At 45.3% G+C, this 18,719-nt stretch overlaps 1 protein-coding gene across 5 annotated transcripts in view; it reads left to right on the top strand.

Annotated features, from left to right (window-relative positions):
• Nucleotides 1-18,719, top strand: part of SPTBN1 (spectrin beta, non-erythrocytic 1) — a 195,903-nt gene that overhangs the window by 111,066 nt on the left and 66,118 nt on the right. For all 5 annotated transcript variants that reach the window (XM_035001552.1, XM_035001553.1, XM_035001550.1 and 2 more), the window contains one exon: nucleotides 12,646-12,797. In XM_035001552.1, coding sequence (XP_034857443.1) covers nucleotides 12,646-12,797 — 152 coding nt within the window. The remainder of the gene's footprint in view (nucleotides 1-12,645; nucleotides 12,798-18,719) is intronic.

Below are 18,719 nucleotides of genomic sequence, written 5' to 3'. Positions count from 1 at the left end.
CTCTGGTTTTATAAAAAAGAGTTTCTTGGACTTTAGCTCTTTGGAATAGAGAATTAGAGGTAAGTTGGACATCTTCCTTAAATAGGACAGCTATTAGAAACTATCCTGAGTGGCTAGAACTTGTGCAGTAAGTAGCCTATTGGCAGCATCAGCCTTTCTGAAAGCACTGAGGTACAGCAGTATCCTTTTGAATCTTGAATGTCTTACAGTAATGTAACTCTAGGGTGTGAAAGAGAATTCTGTTTTTCTCCTTGCATTGTTGACCCTAAGAATTCTGGAAAACTGGAGAAGAGAGAATATCATAAGTTAGGGCCAGGGCACACACTATTTGATTTTTAATAGACTGGCTCAGACCAGCTACATTGTTCACAGAACAGTACGGCGACCTTTTTTGTGCATTGCATGAAAAAAGAAATATAGTAAGTTCAGTTCTCACCACTTCCACTTAATTCCCAGGCTCCTATAATAAAAACCTACCTTTAGCCCTTGAAAATGAAGTAAAGGATTTTATTTTTAACCAGTGAATTTGTGTGCCAGATGATAACCTGGTTAGGATATATTGTTTTCTGCTTCTTTAGTTGTTGCTAAGAAAAGGTAATCCCCTCCCCCCCATATATTGCAATGAAATTACCTTCTATAAAGTTTTAGTGTACCCATTATGGTGCCCTTTAAAAAATTCTGTCCTAGTCTGTATTAATGTTAGCATTCTCCCATATAAGTTGGATACTTAAGGATGTGGTATCTGTTTAGTTCCAAGCTTTTTCCACCTTTTGAGGATATTACAAATTACCCTAATCTACCTGGAACTTAATATTTTTTAGTTTCCTTCCAGAGAGAATTGGGGGAGGAGAGGTGATGGCGAATAAAGTGTATATATCAGGGTTAAGAACCAAGGACCTGAAGCTTGTGCACGCAGGAAGTGGGAAGTTGGGCAATCTGGCCTCAAGCCTCCTGACTTTTCCTCATCCTTCGAACATGTAGGTACAGCCTTGAGTTCCGGCCTGTGGTTTCCACTATGTTGTGTCCCTCCTGAGTGCTGCGGTAGCACTTTTAATCCTGTTGTTTAAAGGAAAAATACTCCTCAGCTGGGGAGGGGAGAGGGCCTGGAGTTCACCCCCTGGCTGATCTGACACGCGGGCAGCGTCCTAGTAATCCAACTTAAAAAAAAATGAGGCATATCAACCTGGCTGCATGTTTAGTAGTAGAAATTCAAATGGTTCCCAATATGGTATCTTGATCATAGCAAGTGTTCAGTGCGTATTTGCTAAGCTGATTTTGATTTGAAAGTGGAAGCTAACAAAGGGGACACAGGACTAATGATACTCTAAAAATGTTTAAACCAGGAACTGATGAAACTTCAAGGGCCAGATAGTAACTATATTAACCTTTGCAAGCCACATAGGGTCTCTAGCATATCTCCGCATTCTCCTTCAGTGCGCCTCCCCCACCCCCAATACGAGAAAACATTCTAGCCGCTAGACTGTACAAAAGCAGGCTGTAGGCCAGAGTTTGCTGGTGCCTATTTTAAATTGATCTTTTCAGTCACAAAGGAGCTGACCTCAGTGGATGGGTATTGTTTTGGGAGGGTAATAATCTTATTTTCCTCATGGAACGTGGGATGGTGGTGTGAGGAGGGGTTTTGGGATTCTGTAGGGTTCATATAGATGAGGGTTCTAATCCTGAATGTGCCTTTGCTAGCCACATGCCCTCAGGCAAATCACCAAACTCTTTCTGTGCCTCATCTAGTTAGAACTGACGTCTTAATGGGCAAGGTGAAGTTAATGACGGCCCTAACACAGGATCCACCGGTGCCTGGGAGCCGCGTAGGACGGACTGCATCCTTGGTCCTGCTGTGACTCTCTCTGGCTGCAGCTTCAGGCCTTTTCCTGCTGGAATGTCAGGCTCATGATAGCGCTGCTTGTATATGCGAAGGTACTTTGGAAGTGTGCCACCCGTCTTCAGAGAAATTTAGCGAACGGTTTCTGAATATTTCTTCATAGGCCCTGTTTTTTTTTTTTTAATCTTTATCATATTTGGTTTTTTTTTAAGATTTTATTTATTTGAGAGAGAGACAGAGAGCACAAGCAGGGGTGGGGCAGAGGGAGACGGAAAAGCAGACTCTCTCCGCTGAGCAGGGAGCCTGACATAGGGCTCCATCCCAGAACCCCAAGATCATGACCTGAGCTGAAGTCAGACACCTAACTGACTGAGCCATCCAGGCCCTCTCTATCATATTTTGTTTATTCAGGCATATGCAACAAAATTCAGAAACATTTTCATCAAAACATAATTACAGTTACAAACTTCCAAGGATTAAGTTGCATTTATTTTAAATACTATGTGGGGGGAAAATCTGTTGTTGGTGTCAAATAAATGAGGTGTTGTTACTCAGTATCCATCATAATCCCATTGCCCAAGGCTTATGAAACCTGTTGGTTATTATCACTTAATGACTACGTAACCTTTGGCACAGGATGCCTCTGTTTCTTCAGCTGTAAACTTGGAATAATAATAAATATATCTAATCAGTGGGTCTAAATAAATCAATAGATTTAAAGCAGAAGATGTTCTGGCACATGGGCTCAATAAATTTAATATGTTACTGTTGCTACTATGGCAGCTGTAGGAATTCCTTTGGAATGACCAGTATGAATCAGGGTACTGACAGTCATTTTTTAGACAGTATAATGAAATTTAGTATTACTTAATAGTTGCATTCCTGGAAAATTATGTACAATTCAGATTTTTAGTAAAATAAATAACATCCTTTTTAAAAATAAGCTTCATTGCGGGCGCCTGGGTGGCTCAGTTGGTTAAGCGACTGCCTTCGGCTCAGGTCATGATCCTGGAGTCCCGGGATCGAGTCCCGCATAGGGCTCCCTGCTCAGCAGGGGGTCTGCTTCTCCCTCTGCCCTCTTCCCTCTTGTGCTCTCCGTCTCTCATGCTCTCTCTCTCAAATAAATAAATAAAATCTTAAAAAAAAAAAAATAAGCTTCATTGGTGGATTATTTTGCACTGGAACCAGTCATTTCCTTTTATCATTTACTTATATTTTTTCCTATGAAGCATTTTTAATATTTTAAAATAAATATAAAACATTAACATACATTTCCAAGTTCGTCTAATACTCTTATCAAGGTGAATTTCCCCAGAAATCAAAGTGATTTGATGAATTTGCTTTTATTATTTTTATAATATAAATATAAATGAAATATATTAATATATTTATATAAATATAAATATGGTTGACACAGAGTGATTCAACAACTCTGTAGATTATGCTGTGTTCACCCAGGTGTGTTGCTACCTATCTGCCACCATACAACGCGATTAGAGTACCACTGACTGTATTCCCTATGCTGTGCATTTTATTTCCTTGACTTATTCATTCCATAGCTGGAAGCCTGAATCTTCCACTCCCTTTCACCCATTTGCCCATCCTACCCTCTGGCAACCATCACTTTGTTCTCTCTACTGATGAGTCTGTGTCTGCTTTTTATTTGTTTTATTTTTTAGTTTGCACATATAAGTTAAATTTTTCTATTTTTTAAAGGCATTTAATTTTCCCTCCTGGTTTTGGCATTTTACACTACTTCACCTTAGTTCTCTGCTTTGCGCCTTTTTTTTTTTTTTTAAGATTATATTTATTTGTTTGACAGACACAGCGAGAGAGGGAACACAAGCAGGGGGAGTGGGAGAGGGAGAAGCAGGCCTCCCACGGAGCAGGGAGCCCGATGTGGGGCTTGATCCCAGGACCCTGGGATCATGACCTGAGCCACCCAGGCGCCCCCTCAGCTTTGCTCTTGTTGAGAAGAGTCAGTGGTGTTCCTCTGGCCATTTGCTTTCAGAGTTTGCCTCTACCATCCATCACCTTAGCCTCCTCCACAGTCTGGACTCTTTGTGGATTGTGACTGTAAGGGGCTTGCCTTGAAGTGATGACCATGACTGGGAGGCAGGACCCCTGGGAATTGGCCTTCTTTCTCAGTTCATTATTGTGAGTCTCCCTCTGCAATGCCTTAGTTTCCAGTTGACAGAATTGGGCTGGGCTTCTCAAAAGAAAGACCTGCTATAAGCTGCAAGCCGGGCCAGCTCCACTGACATAAATGGTAGGTGCAAGGTTATATAGAGTTCACAGTTGTTCTGTAGTCTGCATATCAGACTGTTAAGTGTTAGCAGAGAATTGCATATTTGCTACACATGCATTTAGAACAGATGTTCACATGTATTTTGTCCATGAAGCAGGTTAAACTATTAGGAAAAATATTTTAACTGAAGTTCTATTTATATCAAATCAGCAAATATAAATTGAAGGCCCGCCCGCACGCAGACTAACCCGTCACAGGGAGGCCTTTAGTCAAAAGATTAGTTTCCTTCCTTTTGCTGCCTCAAGATAACAGTTTGATTCTCTCTTATCAATACATCCAGTTGCCTGTTTCCGGTTTCCTGCTCTGTGTGTTTTGCATGTTGCTCATGGGAAATGATTTATTTATTTTTTCAAGCCAAGGCACATATGGGAACTCCACCCTACTGTAGTCTTTTGTTTTGAATTAGGATTCTTTTTTTTTTTTTTAAACAACTGAAGAATTGAGCTTTAATGGATAAATTGTTAAAGTTAGTATAAATTAAGTCTTGTTGACTATTGGCCTATTTGGTCATGTTGAAATAATGTTATAATGACAGTCTTAGGTATTCCGCTGCCTCATTCTACTGTATACGTATGTGATGGCAATTGCCACAAAACAAAACAAAATGAAAAATAAAAAATTTTCAAATTTTCAGGTTAGCTTTGGACCCCTTTTATTCTGAAAGGTCATACCACAGAATTGTATTTTTATCATTTATCAGACCTTGAGGAACAATTGCAAGAAGCAATTCAGTTGTGAAAGAGTTTTAGTTGCTGTACAGTGATAACATTTAACTTCTTAGGCCCCGTTTAGGTATTTGAAATTTCTTTCCTCAGTAATTTCAGTGGGACCTCCAGTAGCCCCAGGATTTACTGAGTGCCTCTGTTGGGCATTGCAAGTTTGCTGGTTCATTCAACAGATGCTTGTTGTGTGCTCACTGTAGTCGCTCTGCCAGGCATGTATATGGTGACGTGCCAAACAGATGTAGAGTTGGGTCCTTTCCCTGGCAGCAATTACAGGCTAGTTGAGGAGAAGAAGGACACCGGATACATGATAAAAAGAGATCACATCCTGGGGCGCCTGGGTGGCTCAGTCGTTAAGCGTCTGCCTTCGGCTCAGGTCGTGATCCCAGGGTCCTGGGATTGAGCCCCGCATCGGGCTCCCTGCTCGGCGGGAAGCCTGCTTCTCCCTCTCCTGCTTCCCCTGCTTGTGTTCCCTCTCTTGCTGTGTCTCTCTCTGTCAAATAAATAAATAAAATCTTTAAAAAAAAAAAAAAAAGATCACATCCCATCAAATGATGACTTGTTGAAGGGCTAATCTTGGCCTAGGTCTTCAAGAAAGACTAAGGGAAGAGGAAGTGCCTTCCAGGTTAGGAGAATGGTCTAAACAAAGAAATGTGCAAGGTATGAGAGTTTAGAACGTTAAGACCTGTTGATGTGTTAGGGAGGATCCCAGAGGAAAGTGTGCCTCCTCTGCGGAGGCTGCTCTGGACCCTTGAACTCCCGTCTCAGCAATTTGGACCCTCTTGTGGATGGCTGGGAGCCATTGAAGGTTTTGGCACAGTGGTGTAACCTGAGAAACCACTGTTTGGGGAAGGCAACTACAGCAGTAATGTTTAAGATGGGTAAGAATGAGGGGCGCCCGGCTGGGTCAGTCAGTAGAGCATGCGACTCTTGATCTCGGGGTCCTGAGTTCCAGCCCCATGTTGGGTGTAGAGACTACTTAAATAAATAAATAAATAAAAACTTTAAAAAAAAAAAAAAAAAAAGATGGGTAAGAATGAGACACGAGGGACTTCAATAATTGTTGAAGGACAGGGCCTGAAGCCATCCTAACTATAGTGAGCTTTTTCTTCCAAACACCCAGAAACACATCTTGAAATCATTCTCCTGGCAGCTGATCCTGTACTTCTCTGTAATATCTTTTGTTATTTTTTGACTTTCCACTTTGTTTTCCCAGCTAGACTAACTAGAACACAGAGTTCTACATACAGTAGGTGCTTTGTAAATACTGGAGCTTATTAATACTCTCAGCTTCAGATTGGTCCTTACCCAGATAGCTATAATATTGTCCATTTAAATAGCCAGTCATGTGGCTGTGTTCATGGGATGCTTGCTCCATCACCTCCTTTTGATTTCTTCTCAGCTTCCATTCTCGTTTCTCAATTCCTACTGTGAATCCACATCTACACCTAACATAGCTATCAGTCTGTCTAGAGAAAAATTGTACATTTGCCACCTCTTCCTTAAGACAGGCCAGTATGTTAGCACAATTGAAGAAGATCCTGGTAAGAAAATATTCTTGGGTTATACCAGCAGGTTCAGACTATTTGAAAAGTAGAAGAAAGATCTCTCTGCAGCCAGGTAAAAATCTAGTCTTTGAGGGAATACTGAACGTGGGGTCATTTGTCAGTTCCTCTTTCTATATTTCCCTTATTTCCCATCCAGGAATGTTCCATGCCTTCAGGCCTTTCTTTGCCCCTGGCTCCCATCCCCTTTCATAGCCAGAATTGTGGCATATGGTGAATGTGGTTTTGTTTATTAGCACTCTGTGTGTGCATGGGGTGTTGCCAAAAGATGCTATACAATCATTTCCATCACACAATGCCCTTCTGTTCATCAAAGCTAGTTCTAGCTCCTTTAGCTTAACTTGTGCTAACACAGTGTTTGTTTTTCCAGTTGCAGCAAATTTTCCAGAGTAAATAAATGTCAAAGCATTACAGTCTTCTAGTATTGATGATAGTCATTCCCTCAAAAGCACAGAAGTCCGTTATGTGCTACAAAGGGGATGATGATGGAGAGGATGTTCATAACCTTTTGGTTAAAATTAGGCAAGAATGTTTCTCTGTTATAAATATTTCATCTCTTTTTGGTAAGCCATCTTTTGAAAATTTTAAGTTATTTATCAAAACCCAAAGACAGTGAATCTAGGTACCTAAGAAGGTGTAGCCATGCATGCATCTTAATTCCTTTTAAGCTGACTCAACGGTGGAAGAGACGGAGCACCACCTAAGGACACCCGGCATATGCCGGCTGCGACTCTACTGGCTGATGATGCGGAGCAGCGCTTATCCCCACCGAGTCTTGAGCTTTGGTGGAGATACCCCTCGTGTCCCACCTCCCTGACAGAGTTGCTGTGCAGAGAAGGTGCAAGTTGCTGTTCAGATGCATGATGGTGTAACTGCAGGGACACCATCTTATCAAATTCCGTTCTCAAGAAATTCCGTTCTCAAAATTCTACCATAGTAGAATTTTACCTGTGATTCACTCCTTCCAGGGATCAATTTCAGTATATGTGCTGCCGAAGCGAGCACTCCTTCCAGGGATCAGAAGCTGACGCAGGTATTGCCACTCACTCAAGTTGGGTTTTCTCTTCTGCTTCTCAGCGATTCTCGTTTTCCAAGTGGCTGGCCTATTATTTTTCTCTGAGCCTATGGTGCCAAAGAATTAGCTGGCTGGATCTTCACACCTGGAACCACTTCTGGTTCCCAGGTTTTCAGGGTTTTGAGGACATTTTGGTAGAATTAGTGGGTCTGGAGGCTTATTTTGAGAGTAGCTTTAGTCTTTCCTGACTCCCACTCCTGCAATGACACATAGACTCACCAGGCCCCCTCCCATGGCGGGGGGTGGCTTCTGATTCCTTCTGCCCTTCTTTACCTGGTTCCCAATGTGTCCTGTCTCTGGGCTGCTAGTATTGTAAATGCCTCAAGTCCTACCTTCCATTGGTTGGTATGCATTGATGCGAGGCTACCAGAGGTGGTCGTGTCCTCAGGTACCATCTTGGTTTCCACTCTGCCTACCATGTTGTGCCACTCATTGCAAAGAGGTGTCGGTGAGGAATGTTTAAATCTGAAGGCCCTTATGTGGATGAGTGAGGAGACCCATATTCTCTGTGTCTCTGTAGGTGGAGCGAACTTTGCTGGGCCATAGAAACATATGTAGACTGGTTGGAGACACTGTACAATAGTTGGAGTTGCCCAGTGATGGAGCAGACCCTTTCACAAAATAAGGACTTGGGTTAGGATGGTGAGATGATGGGTGATTCTGTGTTTTGTATCATGGAAACGTGTTTGGTTTTGTGTTTTAATGTCGTGCTAGGAGCATTATTGCATAGTGTTTGAGAACCCAGGCTTTAGAGCAAGCCTGCCTGGAAACTTACTAATTCTACCTGACTGTGAAGCACATAGATAGGTACCTAGGACATAGCAAGTCTCAGTGATGCTATTAACATCTTAATAAAAAAAGAAAGAACAAACTGTTTCCTTTCTGTAAGACTGTTGACAACCTACTGCCATGTCCACACACATAGTTTCCTCCCTTTCTGGGATTTTTAAATAGCTGGCCCAGGTACGGTAGAAGGGATGTTTTTGCTTTAGAAAGAGTGTTGTTTTAGAGGACTTGTTAAGCCTTGGTGCATCCTGCGGCCATGTGGCTCCATGATCCTGCATCTCAGATGGTTTGAATTGATGAGAGCGCTGCTCTGCTGGGCCAGTGGAGAGGGAGCTGATTTAGTGAACAGTTACAACAAGCCGGGCACTTTGCACTTCACCTCCTCTCATCCAATGCTAGAGGGACCTGAGGTTAGTCCCTCTAAATAAATACTGTGGTGGGGAGGGGCATGGACTGACAACAGCTGAGAGGTCCTTCCCGGGAACAGGGCTGTGGAGGTGCCTGTTCCTGGGAGGCAGCACTTAGCAGGTTATGGGCAGGGCTGTGGGTGGGGGGACGGGGAGCCTGCCCCAGTGTCAGGCTCGGCCATGTCAACTTGTTGGGAGCAGATGCAGGCATGATTTGGCTTGGGGACGGAAGTGGCCGCGGTTGCACTGGCCCAGACTGAGCCTCCTGCCCCTGTGCTTGTCCTGGAGGCACAGACAGAGGCAGCTGCTCTTTCTTGCAAGGAAGTAGTGCTTCGTGGGATGGGTGGGGTGGAGGGCGTGCCGAGTGCTCCTGCTGCAGCCACCGCGCACACCGTCAGGGTCACAAAGCCATGGCCAGGGCCGAAGAGAGCCATGACTGAACAACAACCCCCAGCGCGGGGGTCTCTCGCTCTCTGGGAGTGCAGTCTGAGACGCTACAAATGCCACTTCCTTTTGGTGGGAGCCCAGAATGTCTACACCAGGATTTCCCAGCCTGGGCACGCCTGACATTTTGAGCTGGGTAATTCCTTGTTGCGGGGGCTGTCCTTTGCACTGTGGGATGTTTACCAGGATCCCTGGCCTCTATCCGCTAGATGCCAGTGTAGCACCCCTCCCCCCACCCCAGGCACGTCAGTCAAAAATGTCACCAGACATTGCCCATGTCTGGTGTCCTGAGGGGAGTTGAGAACCCCTGGTCTAAATAACCAAATCAATATGGGGTTTGCGAGGCCTCCCTTTTCTTGTTACCAGGTTTGCCTCATACTGGTGGAACTGGAAGTGGGCTGTCCTTCCTTGGCTCCTCCCACCGCTTCCTCCCGCAAGTCTGGCACAGTGACAGCGGTTCAAGCGTGGAGACACGCCTGTGGACCGTCTGCCATCCTCCGTGCCAGGGGCCGCCTGCTCCTCCTCAGGCCGCCGGCCGGCTTGGTCTGCCCAAGTCTCACCGGGTTGCCAGTGCAGGGGTGATGTCATCGTGCCTTCCCAGGAAGGGTGGAACAAAGGACGGAGTCTCCAAGGACACACCGCCTCATCCTCCGCTAGGCTGCTGGGTGGATTTTTTACCCTCCCTTTCCCCTCCTTCAGGCCTCAGAAGTATTTGTTGTTCACCGAACCATCCATTGTAAGAGGACACACTAAGCTGACTGGACTTGTGTCTCACTGCTGAGCCCATTTCCTGCCCCTCTTGTATCACGAGAGTGTTGGTTCTGGTCCAGTCCTTGGATGGAATCTTCCGTGCCTTTTCCAGCGCGTGGCGCGAGCTGGAGGAACTTAGGCCTTATGTGACTTTTCTAGCATGCTTACGTGACCTGGGGCCTGCTCGTAAGCTGTGTGGGGAGCATAGAAGAACGCAGGAGTGAGGACAAGAAAGCAAGCTCTTGTTCCTCTCCTTTTATTTTCGTGAAGTTCTCCTCTTCCTTCTCTTCTCTCCCTTCCTGGAGTTGCTGGGGACCTGAGGAGCCCGCCTCACACAGATCCTCAGGCTGTGTGGAAGAGTTTTATTTCTGCTCAGTGGAGCAGACTCCTCCTAGGGGAGGAAAGTCGGGGTTGGACTGTCACTCAGAACTGGGTGCTGGGCGAGTGCACTTACTGTCTTTTGAAGCAAATCTCTGGAATCCCCTCGTAAAGGAACCTGTTAATTCAGAACCTGAAAGAAGCCAGGAGTGTTTCTGTACTGTGAGATTCACCCAAAGGAGTGACAGTTGGCTGAGGAACACCTTTTGTGCTTGTTTATTTAGAAATACCGTAATCCAAGCAGGTTCTCATTTTGATCTTATCCCTTGATAGGCTGGGTGTGGTGTAGTGACTTTGAGCCCAAACCCTTTTTTTTTTTTTTTAAAGATTTTATTTATTTATTTGAGAGAGAACACATGAGAGGGGATAGGGTCATAGGACGAAGCAGACTCCCTGCTGAGCAGGGAGCCCGATGCAGGACTCAATCCCGGGACTCCAGGATCATGACCTGAGGCGAAGGCAGTCGCTCAACCAACTGAGCCACCCAGGCGCCCGAGCCCAAACCCTTTAATAACAGCCTCGATACCCATCAAGGGCTTTATTAAAGACACTTCCAACTCCAGTGTAGCACATAAAATGTATTACAATTAAAAAAAATTCGTTGACCCTAAAAACATCTGAACCAGGAGTTACTTGCTATCTGTGAAATGTACTTAGGAGAAGCTTAATATTTTTGTATTCTGCTCTGGACCCGCTTTCAAAACCGCCAACTTTCAGCAAAAAATACAGCTCCCTGTGTCAGTGTCATGAAGTTGCTGTCCATCATGATGATTGTGTGATTAATAATGCATGTGATCTCTCTGTGACTTCTCATGATGTTATTGGTACAGCTCCTTTTTCATCTCACTGTGCCCCCTTACTACCTTTTTCTCGTTCCTTCAGTCCTGCCCTTTCTGATCCTCTGTCTGTTTTGGGTTGGCCTTTGTCCCGGGGAAAGGCCCTCTTTCCCTCTGGACAGACTGTTCCTTTAGGGGAAGGCTGAGCTGGGAGGAGCTGCTCACCGCAGCAGGTGGCCAGCTGCCTCACCTGCCAGGCTGGCCGCAGTACAGGCTCACCCGTTGTTGGCTCCGCCTGGCTCCCTCCCTGTGGTAGGGTAGCTGGAGGCCTCAGCGAAGCCTTCCAGGCAGACCTCCCAGGATGCTCTGTCCAGCCTGGGATCCCAGTATCCCCATGCCACCAGGTACATGCCCTATAGTCAAGGGTGGCTTTTGAGTTGTCACCTAGTAGTGGTGAAATACATAAAAAATTTTGGGGATCTGCTCCCTTTTTTGTAGATTAATGCATAAACACGTTGGTGGGTTTGGGCTTAACACTGGAAGGAGTAGATCTTGGGTCTTTGGGCGCAAATTCATGCTACAGAACCAGAAGTGGGGTGAGTAACTGACAGAAGGGTATCTGTAGAAAATAGTGAGTACAAATGGGTACAGGGTATATTCTTTGCATCCCTGTTGAAGGTTTCAGCAGCCTGCGTTTAGAACATTCTGCAGAGGCAAGAAGTTTGGAAGCCTGTTTGTACAGATGTGAAAGGCCAGTTCTGGGCAGATGTGTCTAGGCTTTGAATTGGACAGAACTTGATCACTGAGGCTTGAAAAACTTAATACTGTTTCCTGGATCACTTGGATGTTCAACTACCACACTCTAGACCATAAACTAGCAGTTGAATTTTCAATGAATGGTTGAAGTTTGGAGATCATAGCTGTTCACCCATCTTATGGAAGGGGACCCTGAACCCAGTATCTCAGCACATTTTTGGTGAAACCTTGGGCCCAGGCCTTGCTCTCCCAGTGCCCAGCCGGATCTCTTTGTACCTCACCAAGTTGCTTGCCATTTTCTCTGTTATTCATGGGACGTGTGACTCGGCAGGTAAGAGTGTCATTAAAATCAAGGTCATGAGTGAATTCATCTTCCTTTATACATGAGGGAAGCAATTTCTTGCTGTCTCCCTAGCTTTTCTACCCCACATCCCTCCCTATATTGTGTACTTGCCTAGCACACGCCTTTTGGCGGAATAATAGTAGCCGCAACGTATACATTAGAAACTTGACCAAATGTTATGCTACTGGGCAGGGCTGCACTGGACCCCTCCTGTGATCCACTGTATCCTCTGGCCTCTTCAGCAGAGAGCAAAGAAAATGAAGTGAATGAGAGCGAGGATATTCTGCTGGTGGTACACTGAGAGGCTTGGGTGTGTTCAAGGGTTGTATGGTTCTTACATTCCTGAAGAGTTGATCTTGCTTAAGAGGAGCTAAGTTGAGGTTTCATTCAGAGTTTAGTTTTCCTGTTCTTCCCTTGGGGTCTTTTGACCCTGCTTAGCACATAGCTGCTGCGGCCATGCTGTAATTGATGGTAAAGTGAGTTCTCTTCTGCTTGCAGATGAGCGCGAAGCTGTGCAAAAGAAGACCTTCACCAAGTGGGTCAATTCCCACCTCGCCCGAGTGTCCTGCCGGATCACAGACCTGTACACTGACCTTCGAGATGGACGGATGCTCATCAAGCTCCTGGAGGTCCTCTCTGGAGAGAGGCTGGTAAGTCGCACTGTTATTAAGTGACTTTGCACCATAGGTCAGAGAATTTTTTTGAAAAATCAAGTGTGGACTTGTGTTTCCTGATGAATTTTGCAATTAATGATTGATGTTTTTGAGAAGGAGAACCTTGATAGTGAGATGAGCATGTCGGGAAAACTGTGTACCATTGTGAGTCTAGCTGATGCTCTTGAACTGTAATTAAGTGGCCTCATTCTGGTAATTTGTGAGGTTACTACCCTTGGTCTGAAAGATCTTGGCTGTGAAACAGGGCACGGTGCTGGAAATTGCAGGGCCAGACTCAGGCACTGGCTCCAAGATGAATCTGTATTCCACGAGGTCATGGAATAATTTTAAATCTGTTTCTTACAGATGGTCTGGAAAATCTGAGCTGCCGTTACAAGGTGGCAAGAATTGAATTCAGTAGTCTCTGATGTTTTTTGCTTTCTTCCTTGCATACTTTTTATTTTGGGGGTGGAGGGAGAGCCTGGTGTTTTGTCATCTCCTTGGAAACACAGAGCTTCTGATCAGTTCGTGGTGCCTTTTTGGGCAGGGGAATTGTCAGCCTACACTCAAAGTTCTATTCCCATTCTCTTTCCCAGAGGTACTGCGGCTGTCTCTGATGTGACTTTTGTTTATGAACCTTAAAGCAGTCCCTGTAACTGACCCAACAGGTTTTGTCTGGTCTCGGTTTGAAAATAGATGCTAAATTGTACCAGAGCACATGTAGTTCCATAGGTGGTGGTGGGACCAAGCCAAATGCTGACACCCAGGGATAGAGCCCCACACCTGTAGTGACATCACCGGGAAACTATGACGCTGCTGGTTGGCAGGGCTGCCAGAAAGCCTTATTTTTAACTTGAGCTCCACCCTGGAACTTGACAGCCGCACGGGTCTGTATGCAGACCGACCCATACACCTCTGCCCTGTTACTAGCCTACCAACAGAATTGCCTCTTGAGCCTGGGTAAAAACAGAGTTTTCTCTCTCCCTGCCCCTGTGTTCAAGAACCAAGTCCTTTAAGAGATAGTGAGGCCCCATCTCGCCTATAGTGAGTTTTGTCTCTGCTCTTTGTTCCTCAAGCATGCAGGTCTTGTTACCTCATCTTCTTTGAGAGTTTTGGGTCAAGGTAACCAAACTCAAAAAAATAAAGGAGGCTTCTGCTCAAGACCATGATGGCTGCCCCGAAAGTAGTTTCAAGAGGGTGAGATTGGGGGCAGTTGGGCTCATGTGCAGAGGATAAAGACCTGTCATTTGTTGCATTTTGATTCGTTTTTTTGAAGTGTGTCTTGTGTGAGAACCTAGGGTAGAATTATTGTGATATGCACCTTTAAATTTAGTTTTTTGGGTTTTTTTGGTTTGTTTTTTTTTTAAAGATTTTATTTTTAAATAATCTCTATACTCAATGTGGGGCTCAAATTTATAAGCCCAAGATCAAGGCTCGCATGCTGTACTGACTGAGCCAACCAAATGCCCCTAAATTTAATTTTTATAAGCAGGCATTTTCCCCTACTTCTCAACTCATCTTTTTCTTCATAAATGTCTAGTGTGATTATTGATTGATTTTATTTTGTTTGTTTTTGAAAATAGCTAAAAAATTATTTAAAGTTCATGTGGATAGAAATTAATTTGAACATTTATTTTGGTTCCAGTAGGGTTCAGTCTTCCAGGCTGTAGGGAGCGAAGTGTTCACCTTTGAAGGTCCATAATTCTTGAATACTAAGAAGATTGTGTCTTTGATAATATCCACATAACAAATGGGATCAGTCCCATTGCCCTTCATTCTGAACAGGGTAACAAGAACTTAAGTAGGGAAAAAGAAAGCAACTAACAAAGCATAATTCTTAGTCATGTGTAGATCCCTCCCACTCCTCTCTTTATTTGCTGTTATCAATACTTTTTTTTTTTTTTTAAGCCACCCAGAGACCTAGGAGAGTAGGGGTGGGGAAGAACATAGGATGGGCACTATCTCCAACCTCTCAGGCAGTCAGTGCCAGAAATTGTGTTTAGCAATGACATACCACTTTGTGAACCCCCAAGTGCCTTAGCTTCTTTGGTTATTCATTCCTCACAGCCAACCCTGATTATAGGTTGTGCAGTCTGATTAATCTTCTTATTCCAAAAATAAGAATACCATAGATAGAGTGAGCTAAAGCTCTTGTTCATTCAGACTGAAGATTTTCAGCCTGTTTGGCCCCATGGTTTATTTGGCTCACGGAATTTTCTGGAGGGGACACAAAACTATTCTCTGCTATTGGCAGTGGAGGCTGCCGGACACTCAAGTTAGAGACCATCCCTGAAGGAGATGACCTCCTTGAGGGCCTGCCCCAAAGGATCCTTGCATATTCAGAGTACAGAACTAATGAGGCGGTTAGAGCTTCCAGGCGTGGGTAAATTCTTTTTTCTTTTTTTTTTTTTTTAAAGATTTTATTTATTTATTTGATAGAGATAGAGAGAGGGAGAGCACAAGCAGGGGGAGCGGCAGGCAGAGGGAGAGGAAGAAGCAGGCTCCCCGCTGAGGAAGGAGCCCGACATGGGGCTCGATCCCAGGACCCTGGGATCATCACCTGAGCCAAAGGCAGCCGCTTAACTGACTGAGCCACCCAGGCGCCCTGCGTGGGTAAATTCTTGTCCTCAGCTAAACGCGTATGGTCAGATAGCATTCAGTCAGCTCTGGGCTTTCTGCACCAGTGACCCCAAACCCTGTGTGATACAAACGTCTGCCTTCCATCTGGACCTGTGTCTCAGTCGGCATTTTAGCTCCATGCCTTACCGTCAGCTTGGCAGTGTATAACAGATGAATGTCTGAAAAACTAGAGTATCTAAATTTACGTTATTAATAAATTCTTGGAGGCAGTTAATCCTTCTTTACAGAGGAGGAAATTTGTCTGATTTTTACTGAGTGAAGTTCAAAGAAACATTAGCTTAACGACCCAGACAATTCCACCCTAACCCCATCTGCCTTTCGGTTCAGTAGAATTCGAATTACATTTGAACAAGTTTCTTTTTTTTTTTTTTTAAGATTTTATTTATTTGACAGAGAGAGACAGCGAGAGCAGGAGCACAAGCAGAGGGAGTGGGAGAGGGAGAAGCAGGGAGAGGGAGAAGCAGGCCTCCTGCTGAGCAGGAGCCAGATGTGGGACTCGATCCCAAGACCCTGGGATCATGACCTGAGCCGAAGGCAGATGCTTAACGACTGAGCCACCCAGGCACCCCTGAAAAGGTTTTAAGTAGGCATTTGGGTTATCAAGGCACTTGATACTGCTGTATGGGGAACGTCAGAAGGCAGAAATCCCCTTCTGGGGTCCTGGCTTGGACAGGACCTGTGTCTGGAGATGTCCCTGTCTTTGCCTTTGGTATATCAGTCTGTGGAGCAATGAGGAATCTCTGAGGCTGAGCCAGAAAGCTTTTCATACTTGGGTGGGATTGGGTTGTTGACTAAAAAAAAATTTTTTTCCCAATATCTTACTCCGAAATTATGGTAGACTGTAACTCTTCATGAAGGTGTTGCTTAAAAATTCCCTTAAAAAATACAGGCCCACCCTTGACTTCAGCATCAGCTGAGCAGATCAAAGCTATGGCCACAGAACCTGTGTCAGTTACTTTGTCATTGGTCCCAGATTCCAGGGCCTTGGGAATAACATTGTCAGGCTTAGACTTTGGGGGTGAAGTGGAGCCCACAGGTCACAACCCAGGTTTGAGGCTTGCCTGTGCTTCCGTGGACCTCAGTAGTGAAGAATGCTTCTAAGTAAGGCCGCCAGTTTTCTGCTTTGTTCTTGCCAGACAGAGCACTCACCTCTGATGCAGAGACAAGGTTTTCTGAACACTCTTCCCTCCCCCCGGAGCGCTCACCTCTGACCCAGAGAGGACAGGGTTTTCTGAACACCTCTGCCCTTCCCCCCCCCAGCTCCTGCCATTTCCAGTTGCAGATAGCACTGGTTTTTGCTTGCCTGTTGTTTTCCTGATATTCTGTCGTCTTACTCTCTTACTCAGCGTCAAAGAAGAGAAATCAACAGGATTTTCTTTCTTTGCCACCGTTAATTCCAGAACAGACTGAGCTAGGTGGGGAAGATAGATTTACCGTGAGATTTGTTAAGCCTTAAACCCTGTGTTGAACTGCGCCCAAGTGAATTTTACATAAAGCCTTTGTTAGGAGAGCCATACTGGCATGTGTTGTTGTTGAGATGGGGTTTTGCGAACTGGCCACAGAATCTACCTGTTGTTTGTCATATCATTTGTTTGGGAGAATTTTCTTTTGTTTTGAACGAACAGCCACAGAGGAACACCCCCTTAAATTGCAGTCTAATTTTAACTGCAAAAAGTGCAAAACGTGAATTAATAGTGCTAGGTATGCACCATAAAGGACCGAGTGAATGGTCCCAGAGCCCTAGAGCTGGGAAGGGGCAACAAGCCTTCTGGATGGCAAGTGGGTGGGGTTCCAAGCAGGATCCAGGAGGGAGGGGTTCAGGTGTGGATGGCCGGAGAAGATAAGGGTCAGGTGTCTGCTGTGAGGAAGAGTGAGGAGCGCATTTCGTGGGCATCAGGAAGGACCTGGGGTAGGAAAGCATCCCAGCTAAATTGGAGGTCGTTTTTGGAAAGACTGATGATGGTAACTTGAGCGTGTCTTGCTTTTTAGTATATACTGTCACGTCCGCAATCTCACTGAGTTCTCACAGTCTAATGAAGTGGGCAGTTAGGTTTTATGGAAGAACTAGGCAGAGGGCGCCAGGATCTTGCCCAGGGCCAGTGTGACTAGTAAGTCAGAGAACCTGGCCTCCAGTCCACTCTCCTGTTTGTTGGTGCCCTCCTTTCCTGCTGAGCCCTCCTGGAGAGAAATACTCATTGGGAGAGGTCCCAGTCAGTGAGGAGACAGGCAGGACCTATTGGGACACAGTGTGTTATTCCTTGATTAATTCTAACCAGAAAAGAATCATTTATACTCGTGAAAGCTCAAAACTTGACGGGGGACTTAGTGTGAAGTGAGTTTGGCTATGTATTGTATTGGAGGAGACTGGATTTAGTGCTTCCCATCCTATCATCTGAATTAAGTAGAGCCGTGTGTGTGTGTGTGTGTGTGTGTGTGTGTGTGTGTGTGGTCAAACTATTTTTGATTAAAAGACAAAGACATAAGCAAGTGTCTGTCACATTGGTACATGGAGACCAGTTGGTGTCTTTCCTCCATTTCCTCTTTAACGGAGCAAGGGATCAGTGGGCACGTGAGAATTCACCTTGCACATTAGTAAGCCTTCCGCTCTCCGGCACATATGTTGTATTTTGTAGCTGGAAGTGACTTTGGTGACCACTAAGTTAGCTCCCTTCATTTCATAGGTACTGAGCGTCAGAGTAAGTGGCCAGCCGGGCCATCCAGCTAGTGTATGGCAGGTAGAGTCCTAGAGTCTGCCTCTCCCACTTCCCAGGGCTGGTGCTCTGTCCACCCTGCAACCCTTGGAGAACTCTTGCTCCAGATGGCTTCAAGGTGACTTGGGACACCCATAGAGAAAATCTGAGGGAGTGGGGGTTCCAGGGTGGAACAACATGGCCCAAACCTCAGGGGGCCTACCAAAACACCCTGCCAGAAATCCTCCCCTGCGTCTTCCTCTTTGACTCAAGGAGGCCAGATCGCTCTAGGACACATTTGTTTTCTCTTTGCCATCTCTAGGCTCTGACAGAAGCCCTGCCATTATGAGTATTCTGTACTTCTGCAGATCCTGACACTCTGCAGGGGATAATAGATTCAAACTCAAGGATGGGCAGGCAGTGGAGGCAGATGGTGGACCGGGGACCATCCAGCTCCTTTGTTGCTTTCTAAAGGCATTGGGTCCACTAGGGTGGATTTACCCAAGGTCACACTGCTTCTCCGAGGCAGGGCTCGGACAAGTTGCTCTAATAAGCAATAGGAATTGTGTTGTCAGGTGCTAGAGGTGGT

Source organism: Mirounga leonina, unplaced genomic scaffold (assembly GCF_011800145.1).
Source record: "Mirounga leonina isolate KUSES-001 unplaced genomic scaffold, KU_Mleo_1.0 Mir_125, whole genome shotgun sequence".
Lineage (NCBI taxonomy): Eukaryota > Metazoa > Chordata > Mammalia > Carnivora > Phocidae > Mirounga > Mirounga leonina.
Note: the sequence above shows the minus strand (reverse complement) of the source record. Positions and strands in the feature narration are given on the sequence as shown.